Source organism: Triturus cristatus, chromosome 9, assembly GCF_964204655.1.
Source record: "Triturus cristatus chromosome 9, aTriCri1.1, whole genome shotgun sequence".
Classification (NCBI taxonomy): Eukaryota; Metazoa; Chordata; class Amphibia; order Caudata; family Salamandridae; genus Triturus; species Triturus cristatus.
The window spans coordinates 1,010,536,961-1,010,556,023 of NC_140592.1; the positions used below are offsets into that span (position 1 = coordinate 1,010,536,961).

General features: G+C 43.8%; 1 protein-coding gene across 10 annotated transcripts in view; it reads left to right on the forward strand.

Moving 5' to 3' along the window:
• Positions 1-19,063, forward strand: part of LOC146799211 (uncharacterized) — a 144,191-nt gene that overhangs the window by 41,254 nt on the left and 83,874 nt on the right. For 8 of the 10 annotated variants that reach the window (XM_085626665.1, XM_085626666.1, XM_085626661.1 and 5 more), the window contains 2 exons: positions 1,824-2,011; positions 12,625-12,824. In XM_085626665.1, the coding sequence (XP_085482791.1) occupies positions 1,824-2,011; positions 12,625-12,824 (388 nt within the window). The remainder of the gene's footprint in view (positions 1-1,823; positions 2,012-12,624; positions 12,825-19,063) is intronic. The other 2 variants (XM_085626669.1, XM_085626668.1) reach the window with 1 other exon arrangement.

Genomic DNA, 19,063 nt, shown 5'->3' on the forward strand with positions numbered 1-19,063 from the left:
GGTCTTCTGGGATTTTCAGGGACATGTCCTAGATGAACCGACCTTGCTTCTCATCCACCCTAAGCATCCTTGTACCTTGGTGCAGTGCTTGGCTGTGAGCTACAACCCTTTTCCCCCTCCCCGCCCCCCCCATGGGTTTCGGTGGGGTTGTGGACCGCTGCTCTGCCTCTGGACAGGGTGCTTTTCTGGGAGTGAACCTGCCAATATGGACCACTTTTATAAACTCTTTACCAATCTTTGATATCAGACTTCCTTTCCCCAATCCCCCTGATTTCACTTCCTCCTTTTAGAGGGCACTAGTGTGCGGCTGCACCCAAAGAACAATGGTAAGAAGAGAAAAATGTGCCACTATCCTTGTGCTCCAAAGCCTTACAGTGCACTATAAATCAGAGGGCAGCTCCCCTTCTGACCAGTCTATTAGGAACACAACACTAATGATTAGAGGAGTGGTGTTTCTGAGTGCACAAGTAGGCAAGGAGAGGGTTCAAAGAAGCATTATTCCCTGGAACTGTATCTTGGTTTGTTGTCAGTTCCCTAAATGGCAGACCGAGTCTGAGTAGTATTGGTGTGTAGAGGGCAGGTGGAGGTGCTGTGCTGAACCTATGCCCAAAGACTGGTCATTGAAGTAGTCTTAAAACTAAAATACCCACCACTTGAAACATACCTCTAATCAGACTGAGCGTGCAAAGCGAGCATATGAGACCCTCCATAGAAGAATTGCTTGATACTCCCATCTATTCGTCCATTTACCCTTCCATCTCTTCATCATCCATCTGTCCATGTCTTCACCTTTCCATCTACCCACCCATTGGCCCCATCCATCCATCATCTATTCACCCATCCACACATTATATTCATGTGTCTATCCATCTTTTAACCATCCATCCATTCTTGTCCATTGTCAATCCTTCTATCCAGTCACACTTTCATCAGTCAATCCATTCACTTTTCCATCCAACCTTCGCTCTCCTATCTATCAATCCTATCGCAGTTCCATCTGGTCCGTCTCACCTTTTTTCAACCTTCATTTCACCTTTCTTCCCTTTCATGTTTCATTTCTTCCTTTCTCCTCTGGTTCTTTTTTCCCTTCCTATCTACCTATCTTTTTCTTTCATCCTTACTTTTTCTTTCATATCTTTTTCACCCGTGTTCATTGTTTTTCTATGTGTTCTTTTCTCAGTTTCCTCTATTTCATTGTTTTTCTTTCCCTGTGCATGGCAGCTGAAAGACCACAACCCTCTCTTGTGGTATTTCCTAGCAGTGGTATTTATTAGCATTTTATATACAGAACTGCAAACATAAGAGGCCCATAAACGACTAATCAATGTTATGTGAACCCAGTTCACCTGCTTATCAGGCTCCTTGTCCGCCTCAGCTGAAGCTGTTAAACTGGGGGTGTTCCCTACACCACTGAAGCAGTGCATCTCCTACAAAACACAAGCAAAGTACTATGCAGTCTGTGCAGGTGCATATTACACAGGTGTCCAGTCCAGCTGAATACATATGCCGCTTCTCATGGTGGTGGCTTCGTGTGGATGGTTCCTCTGTAGTAGTAAGTGCTGGCTCACATTTTCGCAGATCTCCAGCACCGAGGGAAATCTTCAATTTACCTCTGTGGACAAGACTTGGAGTGCATAATCTTTAGCCTACCCTCTCCAATTACACTCTCATAATTGAACTCACACTTGTGAAGAAGAGGGGATTACTTTACCATGAGGTTTAGACCAGTCTATCAACTGAACCTGCCTAATTGTACAGCAGCCATAAGGCACTGGAGCATTGGGGCTTTTCTGATGGTTTTAACATTATTGTGTCTCCCTCAGATAGCGACTTCTGGTTCCCAATGGATCCTCTCTCCTCTGGACCCACGCCACAATCTGCCATTGGCCACTCTGCAACCTATGACCCAGAAACAAAGCGTATCTACATCTTTGGGGGGATGAGGGAAGGAACTCGGTTCAGCAGCGTACACATCCTGGACACCATGACCTGGAAGTGGACCTCAGAGGCGGTGAGTGTGCTGCCACCTAGGGTAGGTGTTTTTGGACAGGGACAAATTTGCAGACCTAGGTTCTGCAAGCATTTCTTGACAATTAGAGCCATTGTTTTTAGGTAACCTAAACACACAGTATCTCCTGTGACCTCCGCATTCATACAGTGAGGAGAAAACAACAGCAGTAAATTGCATCCTTTCATACATTGATTCTTATTCTTATTCTAAATTATAGAAAGGTTGAAAAGGCAGCAAGGCATAGCAAACAAAAAATACTCTGTTCAAAGATCTTGTGATATAATTTGCAGTAGGCGTCCCAGAAAAAGACCGTTTTCGGCAGACTTTTTCATTGTTGACACTGAGCCAAATGTTGTAGGAATATAAAGGAGGGGTTTTAAGCAAATTCTCCATGGTAGCTAGGACAAATGAGACTTTGTTTAGAGAGAGGAGGAGACAAAATGCTTTAAAGTAGTTTTACTGTCAGGTGTACAACATGTGACAGTTGCCAGCCAGGGTTCATACTCCACTGCATTTTTCGAAACTACCCAACATCCCTAGAATTCTGTCGCACAGCTTGAAACAACACACATACAGTTACAATTGTTCTGTTATAGAATGCATTCATCTTCTTTAACATAAAGTGATGTCTTTACACTAGTAGTGGAACACAAGCTGTCATTTAGCTGTTACCGTGGATCAATTGCTCATTTTCTCGTTTGGTCATTTTCAATGATTACTCCGCTCCGCAGTTTGCAAATGCATTATGTCTACACATATGCATACACTTTTCATCCCATAACATGACCACACCCATTTCTCTGCATCTTGAGCCTTCTTCCATAACTTACCAATCCTCACTATCCTGCACCTTTCAGTAACCTATCGTCCCCTTGTACAACCTATACACAGCTGTCCCTAGAAATTTGTTACACACCACTCCTTGACACACACAGTTAACTACTCAAAATACACATTGCATTCAATGTTTTTCAAAGCTGAAGTAGTGCAAGTAACTGGCTATGCAAATGCTATCGCCATATTTAATCTCAACCAGCTCTTCACCAAAGAAACAAGGTCCTCCCCTTCCTCCAACAACATCCTCATTGTTTTAGTTCCTCCAGAAAACCGCTCCAGCCCATCGTCCATTGCCATAAGATGGGAGGTGTCTTAGCATTTTCATGTTTGTGCCAGGAATCCTTTGGATTACCACAAAGTCACTATTTCGTTAATATCCACAAAGTCACTATTTTGTTAATATCTGAACACCCAATGTGTAAAACTGTTTCACGGACAGGAAGCAACTAAAATCTCCTTTCATTATCTCTGGCACACACATTTCTTGACCATAGTAATGGCAAGAGATAAATATAGGTCAGAAAGCGGGCCGTGTTGCCCTGCAGGATTCCCTCTCCCTGATAATAGCGCTGGGTACAAATCTTTGTGTAAGGCATTCCCAACAACCACCTAGAAATCTTTGTGGTGCTACTGCCATCATTCCATCTTCTAACACCGGCTGTGCCCACTGATGATTTGTGAGACTCGAAGAATAGAACATATAGGATGATAGTCTGTTGTGCAGGAGTGAGATAGATCTCTAGATAGCTTGAGGAACGTACTATGACATTGGAACATGAAGGACATATAGGTGTTAAGACCAGCAAGAAAAGCGTAGGGCAAGCCTTCTGATGACTGGACTAATTCCCTTCTCTAAGGGGCAGGGAAAGGTTGCTTTGCTTGTGCGGCCAGTGACTAAGTGGTGTACAAAGACAGCCTCTGCAGTCACCTACAGAGATTCCCTCAACTCATGGTGGAAACAGGCATTGAAAGAGTGAAAATTAGATGATTGTGATAGATAACCACACCAAGATGTGTGTGGCTAAAAAGGTGGAGAGGTGATATGAAAGTCTGGGATAGAATTCTGTACTGATGTGATTTTGTAAAATGAAGTTTTGGTAACAGACCATGATGTCCAATTTATTACCGGCACAATGTATGAATTTCTAGATAAGCTACTTCCCGTACATTACAAGATTGTATTGTGCATACTACCAGTGCAGTTACCAAATGCAATAAAAATTGTAAGAATTAGTTGAGAATGCATTTGGATTGTCCTGGAAAGTGTTCATTTAGCATTGTTAAATGGTCTGTTTTGGGAAATCACCTCGACGTGATCTGTGTGTACAGTGCAGTTGCTAATACCAAACTAGTTACCTTTCAAACTATAAATCCAGTCGCCTGCTCAGGCCACCACTTGCTTGCCTTCCAACATAAAACAACACTAAGCGACTCACCTAAAACTGCCTTGCGTGCATCCACCTATTGACCGTGGAACAAACTCAATTTGGAACACTTAGAAACACAACTAACATCCAGTACAGATCAGGAAACAAACAATTCTGTTAAACTATGAGTGGCTGCACAGGAAGCTTTTGACATCCTGATGCCACTCAAAACCACACCACAGAGCAAAAGAAAACGGGCACCTTGGAGAAATACAGAGATAAAAGACATAAAACAACAAATTGGACAGCTTCAACGCACCTGGCTCAAAACAAACGCCACCCAAGACAAACTTCGCCTACAGAAAATTAACATATTATACAAGCCAGCTATCAAAAAAGCTAAGAAAATGTACTATTCAGACAATTCAAAATGCTATGTGCAAATAAAGAATTCATTAAAATACTCAATGAATTTCATTAACCAAATTGCCTAGAGCAGAGGTCTTCAAACTTTTGGATGCCGAGACCCCCCTGTCAACATTTTGAGACGCAAGGACCCCCTCTTGACAAAAATGTCTAAACCTGTTGACTAAATTGCGTGGGATGAAAATGTAAATAAGGTTATGTGATGCCGCGTATTTTGGGATAGCATTGCTTCATTATTTTGATATTTGTTACACACAGTAACGCTGAGGAAAGATTTCACCCAATCAGTACCCATTTATAACCAAAATACAGCAATTATCATCAGAAAGATTTCAAGTCAACGTTTGTGAAGGGCCTTCCACTCTGCAGCAATACGTGCTGCCACATTAGAAGCTCACCTGGCCCTGACCGGAAGAAGCAGGGGTCCCTTAAAACCCTGGCGGTTTTGTGTAGAGTTAAGCCTTTTACCCATGCAGCTTTCCTCTCACCCCCTCCCTTCCATCCCTCTCTCCTCTCCTAACCCCGGATCCCTCTCTCACTTTGCAGGTCATTTTCTTTCACCCCTTTTTACAACTTCTGAACTCTCCCCATTCAACCTCTCACTTCACCTTTAATCACCTCTTGCCATTCTGTCCTTTCACTGCCCTCATCTCTAACAGTCTCTCACATTTATCTCATGGCCTCTCTGGCCCTGTCACCTCCCGTGCCCCTCAGCACTTCTCATTCACCTCGTCTCTTCATTCAAATTTTTGTCTATTTGTATCTTACACCTCTCCAGTCCCCCCATTCCTCTTTCACATCTCCCCTTTGTTCTAACAGATGCCCTCACCTTTGGATCACACTCACTTCTTGCGTGTCCACACTTCTCTTCGGCAATTCACATTTCTCCTCATCCCTGACCTCTTCAATCAAATTCTCTCACTCCCTTGCTGTCCTCTCTCATTTTGGGTGCGGATGCAAGTTCAGAATGGGATGAATGAATGTATGATTACTGATGGGCTTGTTTGAGTGAGTTGCATATTGAGTAGTGAGGGGGACAGGTGAGTGAAGTGTCACATGAGTGCAGGATGAGTAGTGTACTCGTGTGACTGCAGGTTGAGGTATAGTGTGAGCAGGACAAGTGCATTTTGAGAGCAGAGTGATCACTGTGAGTGCAAGGTGAGCGGGTGAATGGTGCAAGTGCATGGTGATCAGTGTGAGTGCATTGTGATTGCTGTGAGTGCAAGGTGAGCGTGACAATAAAGGGCGATAATGAGGAATGAGTTGTCTGAATGCAGGGTGCATTCCCAGACCCATGAAGTAACTCAGCATATTATTGACGGGGCGTAGACTTTAAGATCTAAGTTAAACTATTGCGGCATTAATCGGGGATCGAGGGTGAAGGAAATAAATAATGTGCTGATCCTGCAACAAACTTCCAGTCCTATGGTTAGGGTTGCCAGCAGATTATTTTGGTGGCCCAGTCGGTACAAAAAAAACAGTCACCTAAAGCGGTATTTTCAGCGCTTATCCGTGCATACTTCCCAGGGCCGGCTTTAGTGCTGGTGGTGCCCTGTGCGACCATGTTTGTTGGTGCCCCCCACAATGACCTCCCCCACCACGGATTCTCTCACTAGCACCCTTTAACAGTGACCAAGTCTCCATAACCCCACACTCTCAGATGCATTGAATTAGTTATATAGTGCCACTCATACCAGTGTAGGGTGTCCGAGCACTTTGCATCACACACACTTTACACAGAGACAATCAATCATAAGTGTGTAAATCAGTGTATAGGAAATGTTACATAAGCCAAAGGACTAAAAGTATAGGAGTCACATGTCATCCATACTGGTAGGCAGTATAGTTCAAGAGTGCTTGGTGTGGAGAAGCACAAACTCAGAGTCGAAAAAGAAACAGCATAGTTGGGAGTTTTCTTTAATAATAAGAATTGATTTCTAGCCAAATTAACCCTTTTTGCAACATTAATCAATGTTCTAATAATGTATACTTTGCAGTCTGCATGCTGTTCTAGGATGAAAGTTAATAGCTCACTATTCTCTATTAGGACTTTAAGTTATAAATTGCAAGTAACAAAAGGATGTCTCTTTTGAAAGCAGTAACCTGCTGATCTCTTCACATCATACGCACTCTGTAATGGTACACGTTCTTTGCAGCAGGCATATTAACCCTCTGTACTAACATCACCCAAGTCAAAACCTCAACTATACAACATTCCGATCTCTCTCCAGGAAGATAATTAATCACACGAGTTATCTTGACATTTATGTGAGGCCTGGTAATTGCCGGGGAAAGAAACGCTGCTTAAACTTTCACACACGGCGCCCCCAGGAAGCCAACTTTGTATTCCTTTCCATGAAATGCATTCTCACACTACGGCAGTGAATGTAAAATCCAAATGTAAGGAATAGGCACAGTGGGGACCCAGGGGGTACTGGAACCAGCAAAAAAACCTAAGCCTCTGTAAGCAGTTTACAAAGGCATGTTAAATGGTCTTTAAAGACCTGTGAAAAAACACGGGGGTGCCGGAGACAGGAATCCAGACACTGCCCAGCTGAGCCCCCAGCAGCTCAAGTTTCACTGCAGCAGCCCGGGCTGAGACACAGGACGGGGGAAGGGGGGGGGGGCTGAAGCCCTTGGGCCTGGGCAGAAGTGTGACTGGGAAGGCGCGACCCCCTTTGCATCACTCCACGGCCCCCCTGGGGGTCGCGCCCCACAGTTTGAAGACCCCTGGCCTAGAGGAACTCATCCCATTACTCAAGATTTCACTGGCAAATCATTACACGGACAAAGCAGAAACGTTGGACTCGTACTTAAAAAAGAGACAAAGTACCAGCACTAACCCTTTCACAAAACAACAATCCAAGAATACTCTAACCCAGCCTCTCCGTTCCTTCCAACACATTTCACACGATTAATTTATGGACCTGGTCAAAGCAAGATGGCCTGCTGGCAGCCCTTCAGACCCGTGTCCACCACAAACTTTCAAGACAGCAGTGTTCGCCCAGATGTCACAATTCATTGAAGAGAATGCCATACTTTCAGACTTCCAAACAGGATTCCATCCAGGAAGAAGCACAGAAACTGCCCTCCTTGCCATCTGGGATGACCTGAAGAACACAGTTGACCGCAATGGGGTTGCTGCGCTACTCCTCTTGGACCTCTTGACTGCCTTAGACACGGTTGACCATGACACTTTGATACAAAGACTCTACTAAGCCTGCATCGAGGGGACTGCTCTAGACTGGATCGCGTCCTACCTTCAAAACAGAACTAATGTCATCCGTACCCCACCTTTCTCGTCCAAACCATACTCCACAAAAGCAGGGGTCCCTCAAGGCTCTCATCTCGACCATGCTTTTCAACATCTACATGAAGTCATTACCGGTACTAATCAATCCGTTTCACCTCACGTGCTATAATTATACAGATGAGACACAAATACTCCTTCAACTGGAATGCCCCAAAGACATTGGAAACTCGCCAATTTACAGCTGTCTCAGAGCTGTGGATCAATGGGGCGACCCGGAGGAGGGGCTAGCGGTGTGCGCTCCATTGCGATTGTTTCTAAAAATGGCTCCCTCGAGCTTCGAGCTGACGAGCTCCTGGACGACCCACCTGCGGGCCTGTGCGGGCACTGAGGCCTTTGACGGTTGCTTGCCGGCCCTCTCTTCCACCCCTAACTATTTTCTCTACTGATGAGGGAAGTTATCCCGAAACCCGAGCCATGTCTCGGGCGATATTTTAAAACCCGGGACATACATCGGGTCTAGAGATCATCAGTCCAACAAGTACTTACTTGCACCCACTGGGGTGAACCACTCGAGCTTCATGTACCAGCTTCCCTTGGGGCGACCCGGAGGAGGGGCTAGCGGTGTGCGCTCCATTGCGATTGTTTCTGTGGATCAATGGATCCCTCGAGCTTCGAACTGACGAGCTCCTGGACGACGCACCTGCGTGCCTGTGCGGGCACTGAGGCCTTTGACGGTTGCTTGCCGGCCCTCTCTTCCACCCCTAACTATTTTCTCTACTGATGAGGGAAGTTATCCCGAAACCCGAGCCATGTCTCGGGCGATATTTTAAAACCCGGGACATGTATCGGGTCTAGAGATCATCAGTCCAACAAGTACTTACTTGCACCCACTGGGGTGAACCACCCAAGAACTTCATGTACCATCTTCCCTTGGGGCGACCCGGAGGAGGGGCTAGCGGTGTGCGCTCCATTGCGATTGTTTCTGTGGATCAATGGATGACTTGGACCCATCTCAAATTGAATGCTTCCAAAATGGAACTACTCGCGTGTGGCAATTGGAAACCTTATAACCCACTTGCCGCCTGGCCTGATGAACTGGGATCACCACCTAAAGTATCGAAGGAAGTAAGAAACCTCAGAATGACCATGGACTCCAAGCTATCTATGAATGCCCAAGTAGACAAACTAGCAAGATAAAGCTTTGTTACTATAAAAACTCTGCGGCAAACCTTCCCCCATTTGGTATTTCCACACACGGTCCAAGCTACCGTCTCCCTTGTTCTGTCGAAACTCGATTACGCCAATAGCCTCTAACACGGATCACCTTCAACGACCATCAAAAGACCACAACGGGTTCAGAACTTGACTGCCAGCCTACTTTTGCATATCGAACCGTGAGACCATATCTCACCTGCCTTGAAAGCCCTGCATTGGTTACCGGTTGCCAGAAGATCCACTTTCAAGCTGCTTTGTATCACCCACAAAGCGATACATGGAATGGGACCGCTCTTCATCAGGAATAAAATTACCAAACCCATTCAACAAAGGAACCTCGGCTCTAGAGTGGCACCTCACCTCAAAATCCCGAGATACAAGAAAAAAACCATGAGTGGCACATCCTGCTCTGTATAAGCAGCCAAACTATGGAACTCTTTACCCCCAACATAAGATCCACGGACATTCACCCTATCTTCAGAAAACTACTCAAGAATTGGCTCTTCCCACACATAAGCACCATACGCAAACAGAAATATACAGCATATCGCTCTGTTTTTAAGCATTTATTTGTACTATAGATATGTACCTACATATGTGTATTGCTTTGTATAAACATGTAGAATAATTATGTTTTGAAAAAATAAATAAAATAAATGTTTAAGCACAGAGCACTTGAAAACCAGTGTTCACCTCATGTTCTGGACAGACTTATTGTAAAAAGTTGACATCCTCACCAATGCCATTTATATATGCAATGTACCTCTCCGGACCTTCCTGGGTTTTCTTCTGTCTGTCAACAATAACATTTGTTGTGAAAACCAGAGTTTATCTAATGCATCTTTAATCTACATATAGTTAACTCGTTTATGCATCTATATACCTTCCATGTACTTAAGGATCTCTATATTACTTTCTTCTAATTCAGCATATCCAATGCACTGCCCTATTTATTACCCTATACCTCTCTCAATATATTTTCTACCTCAACTCTGACTCCTCTCAAACTTCTTTCTGCTACTCTTTCCAAAGCACTACCCTATTTCTCACCCTATTGCTCTATCAATATATCCTCTACATCCACTCTTTCCTCCCAAATCCCATACCACTACTATGATCCCCAAAATTACCCTCTCTAAACTGTCCTCTACTCTACCCCGCCTTGCATCATCTGACACCTTCTTTACTATACCGATTCCCCCAAAAGATGTTTTTCAAAACTCTTCCCTCTGACTCTTCCCCTTCAAATCCCTTTTTACTCATCCCAAACCTCCTCCTCCTTCTACTATGGCCTCCAAAACAAAAAAAGTCTAAATCCTCCACTCCTATATCCCTCCACTATGCTTTTCAATCAAAATAACAGACTAACATGTCCACTTCACAAATTTCATATTTCACTTTACTAATCAACACTAATCCTTTATGGGTTCCGAAGCAGTGTGCTACTCGCCAAAAAAGCGCTTCAACACCCCATCATGGTTAACAAGAGGTATATAAATGCAAACCTTTTTCCCTCTTCTATCCCTCCGCTATCCTTCTCAACCCAAATAACTGAGTAACCTATCCACCACTTAAATTACTTTCATATTTCACTATACTAATTCACCACTAATCCTTTATTGGTTCTGGAGTAGTATACTACTCTCTGAAAAAGTGCTTCAACGCCTCGTCGGGGGTAGTAAGCGCTATATAAATGCAATTGCAATACAATACCTCATAGTTGTTATGGGACTTTTTTCTTTCACCTTTATGAAAGGGCTAGAAGATACGACCAAGCTGTTTACCAAGATAATTGGGGAAAATATAGTCTAGTAAGGTTCAGTGTCATCTTAGAGACATTTGGGGCCACTGGCAAGACATATTTTGAGGCCCCCTATTTGGATTATATTTGAATTATGGTGGCGTTCATTGTATAAGAACCTGGAAATTATTGTTGAAAAAATGTGGCAAAGCTGGAAAACAGCTAGATTAGTATGTTTGTATATTTGCATTGCGTTAACCTAACTGAAGGGTAGAGGTGTGCTGTTCTGAGTCAAATACAGAAATACAATCAGAATTAATGTAAGGGGAAGTGAAATACATTAGTTTCACGCTGCTTTCATATGCTGCTGTTGCCCAGCTGCTCTTTTTACTCTCACCTAATCCGGTCAAAGCTCCGGACTATTTTAGAAGCTGCCTCCCACCTGCAGCTAACTGGATGGGGCTAAACAGCCTGCAGCTTAACTGGGGGAAGACTGACGTCCTGGTGGGGCTGAACCAGCCTCATCTCTGGTCTCCTGACTGGTGGCTATATGATCTTTACCCTTTCCCTTCTCCCAAACCTGCGGTGCAGTGAAGAATTTTGGCATCCGGGTGGATGCCAATCTCACCATGGATACTATGTCAAAAAGCTGGCTGGGTGCTGTTGTAGAGTTCTGAGAAGTCTCAGTTTGTCGGGACCGTAGCTCTTTCTACTCAAAAGCTCTAATCCAGGGTATCCTCATGTCGCCCCTATGCTATGGGAATGTTTTCCAACTGGACACCTCATACTCTTTCATTAAGCGTCTGCAGACGACCCAGAATGCTGCAGCCCTGCTATTCTTACTTATTTCTAAGTGACAATTAAATTCCTCCAAGCTCTCCGCCTTGCACTGGGTACCCCAGAGAAAAAATAATTAAATTCCAGGCTCTTTGATCATCTTCAAGGGCTTCCCGAGTTCTGGCCAGTCATATCTTAGACATATGATCCAACCTTACTGTCCTACCAGAGCACTGAGATCTGACGTCTCCAACCTAGCCATTTTGCCTTGGTTTAGTAAAGCCAGAAAGGGTGGCCAGTCCTTTAAATATCTAGCAGCCAAACTTGGGAACACCCTTCCGTCTCAGTTTTGTCATAGGCCAAACAAGACCTTTTTCAGATAACATTTACAAGCCTGGCTGTTCTAAGTTCAGTGGGGGTTTGGTTGTGGCTTCAGCACTGGGCAACCTTGCTCTTTAAAACACATGAACATAAATCTGTTATTTTATTGGTGATAAGTTGTTTGCTTTTATGGGTGCTTGCCATACTGTGCCAGCTCAGCCCTTGCAGCTCCTACTCCCAACGCAGTATCTGAGATTGCCTTTTTCATAGAATCAGATAGGCCTTTTCCATTTATACACCCAGGATCTGGAACAACATCCCATTATCCATCAGGCTGCCCCTATTTTGTCCCAATTTAGAAAAGAGTTGAAGACTCCCTTCTTTAAAGAACACTAGCTCACAATACATCAACAGTCAAAAGCCCAGCGTCCTCTCCTATCACTCAATCATTATAAGCTTACCATTGACAGTATGCAGCAGTCCGCTGCCCTTTTGTTCGGTTTGTGTTATAAAAATACCTCATTCATGCATTCATACATGTCACAGAACTTCATGCAGTCACCACACTTCCATGTTAAAACCTGTGATAAGGGGAAGGTGGAGAGGGTGTCCTATGTGTTTTTAAGACCTGAAGCTCTCCCCAGGTTCTGACTCCATTGCTGTTCTTCCTTGGCAGACGGTTGGGAAGGTGCCCACTCTCGCTCACCACAGTGCCACAATTTACCACAAGGAGCTGTATGTCTTCGGAGGGACTTTTCCTGCGCCACCAGGCACTGACCATGGATTATGTAGTAACATGCTGTACATCTTCAACCCGGAGTACAAGATTTGGTACCAGCCAATTGTGGAAGGGGAGAGGCCCCTGCCAAGGTTTGGGTGAGGCTCCTACAGATCATCTTTGTTTTCAACTCTGTGTCCTATATACACAAGGAGTATATAGGGAAATGATGGGGCACACTGATGGGATGGTGCCTCTGAAAAGTCTAGACGACTGGATCAGACTGTCAGTCGCATGTCAGACGTACACCATGCTGTCTGCTCCCCCGTTCAAAAACCTACTATTTTTGCGTGTGGGTATTTGGTGTCTGCTAGCATCCTCATTGTGTTTCTAAGCACTTCTTGCTGGGTAACTGTCACACTTTGTGGTGTTGACCACTGATCTCCTGGGACACCAGTAGTACTAGAACCCAAACTGGATTACCAAGTAATTCCCTTTAGCTGAACCTTATTTTATATTGTTTAGAACTCCTTTCCACCAATGTCCTGTTTAACTGGTACTTTTAGGTGTGCTTGATCTCCTGGAATTCCTTTACGGGTTACCTCCCTCCTGGTCACTGGCCAGGAGGGAGATGGAGGGGTTTGACTGTTTTGGGAATGTCGGAGGGGTTAAGCTGTTTGAGCTGGCAGGCTGAATAGGTGGGGCTCAAGGAATTGTATGAGGATGTTTAACACCCTGAGAACTGAACCAGTTCTCTTAGTTTTGCTATACCCTGCCAAAACCAGGCAAATACCATGTCTGTGAGAATAATCGCGTTTGAGGGACCAGTCACTGTAGTGTGATTAGGTACTTTTTAAGTGAGTGTAGCAAAAAACTGTAAGGGCAGATGTAATTTATGTGGCCCACAAGATGATCTATCCCAGTATCCAGATGTATGTGGAGTTTGAATAGTCTATACACTCCAATACGGTCAATGATCCGTCTATATATATATATATATATATATATATATATATATAAATACTTCCCTGCATTGTGATGGGAGCGCAGGAAATCTGCCATGATGGGAAGATTCCAGTTTTACCTATCCCATGACACCCAAACATTTGGTGAGAAAAATGTTTTGGCAAGCAGTGCAATCCTACTACAAAATGAACCGGATTTAACAAGACTGTTACCCTTCTGATTGGTAATATGGGTCAAAAGAGGAGAGGAAAGTCAGTGTTAAAAAATCACCTGATTGCTTCCATCTTTTAATTGATGGCCCGTTCCTTCCCTTGGCTTTAGTGAGGGTACCCCCCTAACCCCCCACCCCCCCCACGGGCATCTGACTGTTTTGTTTCAAAACCACCACTCTCACTAGGCTGGGGGAATCATGAGCTTATATGATTAACTTGTCCACAATCATGTGCCGGTCCTTCATGTCTTGACGGTTACTCGTGTGGCAGGGCATGTAAAATATCCCACTCAGAGTGGGAAAGTTTATTAAACAAGTTTGCTGTTTTGTGTCCATCCTGCTTAGCTTGGTAGTAACATAAATTTAGATATCCGTCCAAGTCCAACTAGGAAGGCGGGTGTGCCTATGCCAGTTTTGCAATCCGGGTCAGGCAGGCCTATAGGGTAGTCAGGAAGTGCCCCACTGACTGGTCTGACAGATCAGTGTGACCCAGTTTTTAGCAGTTTGTTGGCCTGTTTTATGGCCAGGTGAGCCGGATTTTACTGTTGATTTCCCTGAAATTACCAGAAATGTGGGCTGCAGCAAGCCGAAATGCATGCAGTCTTCCATACCTTGCAAAATACTTGTACAGTGTGACTTTACAAGCTCAAAACAGGTCTGATTTACTAATGTGGGCAACATTTCTAGCGGTCTTGCTACTCTGGCCACTTTTATTTTGGTGCCCAGGCCTATTTTTTTTTAGGTCTCAGACAGTGCATGCTCTGTCTCAAAGAAATTGTTGTATTCAATATATGGGCTTCAGCCTACCCATAGGCTTCCCATTTGCTGGCTCCATCATCGCTCTCGTATTCTTTTGCCCCATTTGTCCATGGCATGCATGCATCATACCTCTGCTTGTTCAGCCTTCCCTAAGAACATGGTCCAAATACTACTATCCATCCACTGCTCTGATTTTAGGACCTTCTTTGCTCTTTGTTTTTGAGCACTTCACATGGGCGCTTGTATTTTCACTTGCTCCTTTCTCAGATAGCTGTTGTCTCTTTCAGTATTCTTCAGAGATCCGATGTTTCTGTAAACAGGCCTGTAAATCTTTTTGTTATCTTGTCACATTTGCTGTGCATTCATAGGCCAAGGTCAAATGTAAGACGCTGTTTTCCGAGGGTGGCTCTTTACTTTTCTTTCTCTGACTTCAAAGTGAGTGGATTTTTTTTGTTAAGGTCCCGATTGCTTGGACCTGTAGATGACGCTGTGGCATGAATGTATATGCCACTGGTTTAACGCGCTAACTATCGTCAGCTGGGTCAATCTAACTAACCTACAGCATCTATAACAGCTGACTTCAACATTTTCTGTAGTGAGAGATACCTCTGATCAGTGAAAATCATTGTGAGCGACTGAAGGCTAAGCCACTCGCAGCATGTTATCACACACACCCCATGCCCAGTTTCATTGAATCTAAGCTTAATGTCCATAGAGCCAAACACTAGGGTTTGAACAAAATGCTTTGACTAGGGGCACTATGATAGAGCTGCCATGTGTCTCATTGAGAGTGTGGTCTTTGAGGGATGTATGAACATGTGTGCGTATGGGTGAATGAGAGTCTGTGTTGTATGTAATTGTGGCACTGGACATACCTTTTGCCCTATGCGGCACTGTTACATGTATGACACAAACATACAACCATTGTTTTTAAAATGGGAGTAATTTAAGTGCAGAAAAATACTCTGCAAACATTTTCAGAATCTGGAACATTATTATGTACTTACATTTCTCCCACTTAAAAAATGGCTGTATTTTTCAGTTATAAATTAGACACGATGTCTACCAGCCTCTGAGAGCAAGATGCTTCTGTGTGCAAAAGTGACACTTTGTAATGGAAGAAAATTAACCTGAAGAGTTAACTTCGTTTATAAGTATTCCATAAAACTCCTCATTAAAATGTTCTTCCATTTCAAAGAGTTGCATTAATAAACAGCAGGCATCTTGCACCCAGTGCCCTGTAGATACTGTGCCATATTTATAACAGGAAAATATCTTTTTAAATTTTCTTTTAAAATAGGATGAATTTAAAGTGCAGACACTTGCTTTTTAAAATATTAAGAAGTAATTGGCTTAATTGAAAGTGGAGGAAAATAGTGACTCAACGTCTGAGAAATATTTTTATCAACTGTAAATTGTCCCATATGAACAAAATGACAGTATTTCTCTGTTATAAACATGGCATAGTGTCTACTGACCTCTGCGAGCAAAAGGCCTGCTGTTTGTAAATGCAACTCTTTGAAATGGGAGACATTTAAAATGAAAGAGTTAACTTAAACATTAAGTTAACTCTTCATTTTAATTTCCTCCAATTTTAAAAGCATTCAGAAATGTTCTAATATTGAGTTGACAAGGACTTTTATTTAAGATTTAAATTCCTCAGTGCTTCAGCTCTTCACCTCTGTGCCCTTGGTCATAAATCTGACTCCAACAATGCTGATTATCGCCCCGCATTCTGTGGCCTGAAGATGATAATGTAAAATAAACACAGCCTTCCCTTAACCTTTTAAGTAAAATGTGTCCCTGTGTTTATTCAAAAATAAACTCAAGGCTGTGAGCTACTCTGAAGGTATCTGTGAGCTACTGGTGTCTTGCGAACTAACTACTGGTTGGAGACACCTGATCTAAAATATGTTTCATTCATGTATTCATTTAATGCAGCACAGACTTTTTGCTTGATGTCCGGCGCAATAAGGCAAAAGTCTAGTGTGTGTTTTTATTGGCAAAATGATGCAGTTCTTTTGCATTGTTTTGTCATTTTTGGAAGTCGGCACTGCATATGAGAGAATACATCCTTGCAAGTTGTTTGTAGTACCAAGCGCCTGCTATCAGTGCCATTAAGAGGACAGATGGTGGCTTTCTTTTAACTATCAGCATAAAGAAAGGGAAGCCAGACAGTTGTTTAAATGTCAGAGATGTGTGTTATATGTACCAGGAATGCATAAGAGTGAGGGATTATAAAAGAAACCTGGCAGCGAGCCTGCACCTAATAGCAGTCTAAAAGCAATTTGATTAAATTAATTACCATGCTAATTGCCAGGCTGTGGAGGCTGCAGGGCATATTCTGTTTACTCTGGGAAAGCCTGCTTCAGTAATGAAAGTGTGGAAAAGAACTCGGAGCACGCGATTTGCAGTAATGTTCTCAAAGTACAAATGGTGATTATGACCCCAAACAGTGCTGCTCCTCTATGGCCTTAATGCCCTGCCCACCAAAACAAAAAGCTTTATGACGCGGACACTGCTGGCTGCATCATAGCACTGCCCTCCAACGCCTCCTGTGTAGTGTTGCTTGCCCTGCCCCCCGTTGTTTCTTGTCCCTTCCCTTCTGCCAGACAAAAGTGCTAGGACATAGCTAGCTCTGGCCACATCATAGCTCTTTTTTTCCCACGACTTTCAGCCATGCTGAACGGCAGCCGTGCTGCTATACCACATGGCTAGAAGACACTGACATTGACAATGACATTGACAATGCCAATAGATCTTGCATTGCTGAGACCTATTGGCTTTGCCAATGCTTGTGTTTTTGTCCCGCTCCAACCCTGGGTTCAATGTTACGGAGTTGGGTTGGACTACGGCAGATGTAACGTTCGGTTTTTGTGATGCCCTGGACTACAACTGACATCTGTATCAGCAAGTCACAGCATGGTTTGGATGCCACTTGCCATTTGATCTCTCCGCCCCCCCCCCCTCTTGCCCCTCCTACTCCACACAGATATCCCTACTCCCATAGACGTTCATGGCCCAGGAATCTGGGTACATATTATCAGTAAGAATATTCCTTTAGAGCTCATTCAAATTATTCAGCAGAGTAAATTATGGATGTTGAACCTCCTGTATTTCGTAAACACACACTGGTAAATATCGGTTCACTGTGTTCTATCAACTTGTATTTATGATAGTGTGGTGGGAATAGACAATGCTCCGTATGACTGTGTGGTTATATCACTGCTCACACCAACACTGAGGTAAATATTGTCTTAAACCGAGCAAATACATACAGTTGTATTCAGAGGAGCATCAGCAATGCATCTATCTTCAAGGGAATGACTCTGACAATCCACAAGACTCCAGTAATTTCATATCCCCCAGAGTCCTTCAAAAGGACAATACATTACAGTTGGAATGCCATGGCAAACAGAAGGAGCCAGGTTAGACATCCTGAACAAGCAAAGTCTTACTGAGTAAATGGGGGCTACCTTGCCAGTAGGACAATAGATGATGGTCCCATCGGTGAACATTCCTAGTAGATCAATAGGACGTGGGTATTAAGTAATGTTAGGATGAAAATCCTCTGAATGGCTTTGGTGGGCCATGCTGTCTGCCTGTTGGAAAAATAAGAGCTTTGTTAGTGCAAGTCTGCCCAGGGTACATACTGACCTTCTGAGTCTGCACATTTGCATTACTTTTTTCTCCAGCCCAAAGAAAATTGTTCTGTGGATGGAGGCGTTTACCTCTTAGCCAATAAATTAGCCCCAGTGGATCTGCCTGAGCATTACCATTCCTTCATGTTCTTAGTGCTTTGATCAACAGTCATTTTGAATCTGTTCCATGGCTGAGGCTCATTCACATCCTTCAGTGGCCACATCAAACTGGCTCAGAGGGTGCCACAATTGACCACGACCCCTGTATGCCCTGATCATGTGGTGCCACCCTCACCCAGTTTGGGATTGGAGGTAAACATTCACCCCCACAATTCAAAGGCTGGACAAGATTGGATACGATTGACCATATGTACAGTTCGGTGTTCTGTTTTTTTCAATATCCAGCAAGTAGATGCACACCGGTAGAGATGAGTATGACTGAAATTATAGAACAAGAGTTTGCTGCTTGCTACTTCCGTTCAAGAAGACCACTACTATGTTGAATGTACACAAGGGGGAAATCTGCGATTTGTGAAGAAGACCCTCCATTTCATGCAATAGGCATGCTCACCTGCAAGTGAAGTCCAGGGCCCAGATCACTGTGAGGAACATTGGGAGCCACCCTCTAAATATGCCTGCTCCAAGAGATGAGGTTGACCCAGAAAACTGCTCAGGAGTTTGCAATTATTTGCTGCACTTAATCACCTGGGGCTCATGGGAAGAGCCAGAACAGTCTCCCGTTGCGGAGGATGAGCCTCCTTTGTCATTAACCATTCCCTGCTGTGGGAAGCCTGTGTGTCGACTGTAGTTGTCTACGGAG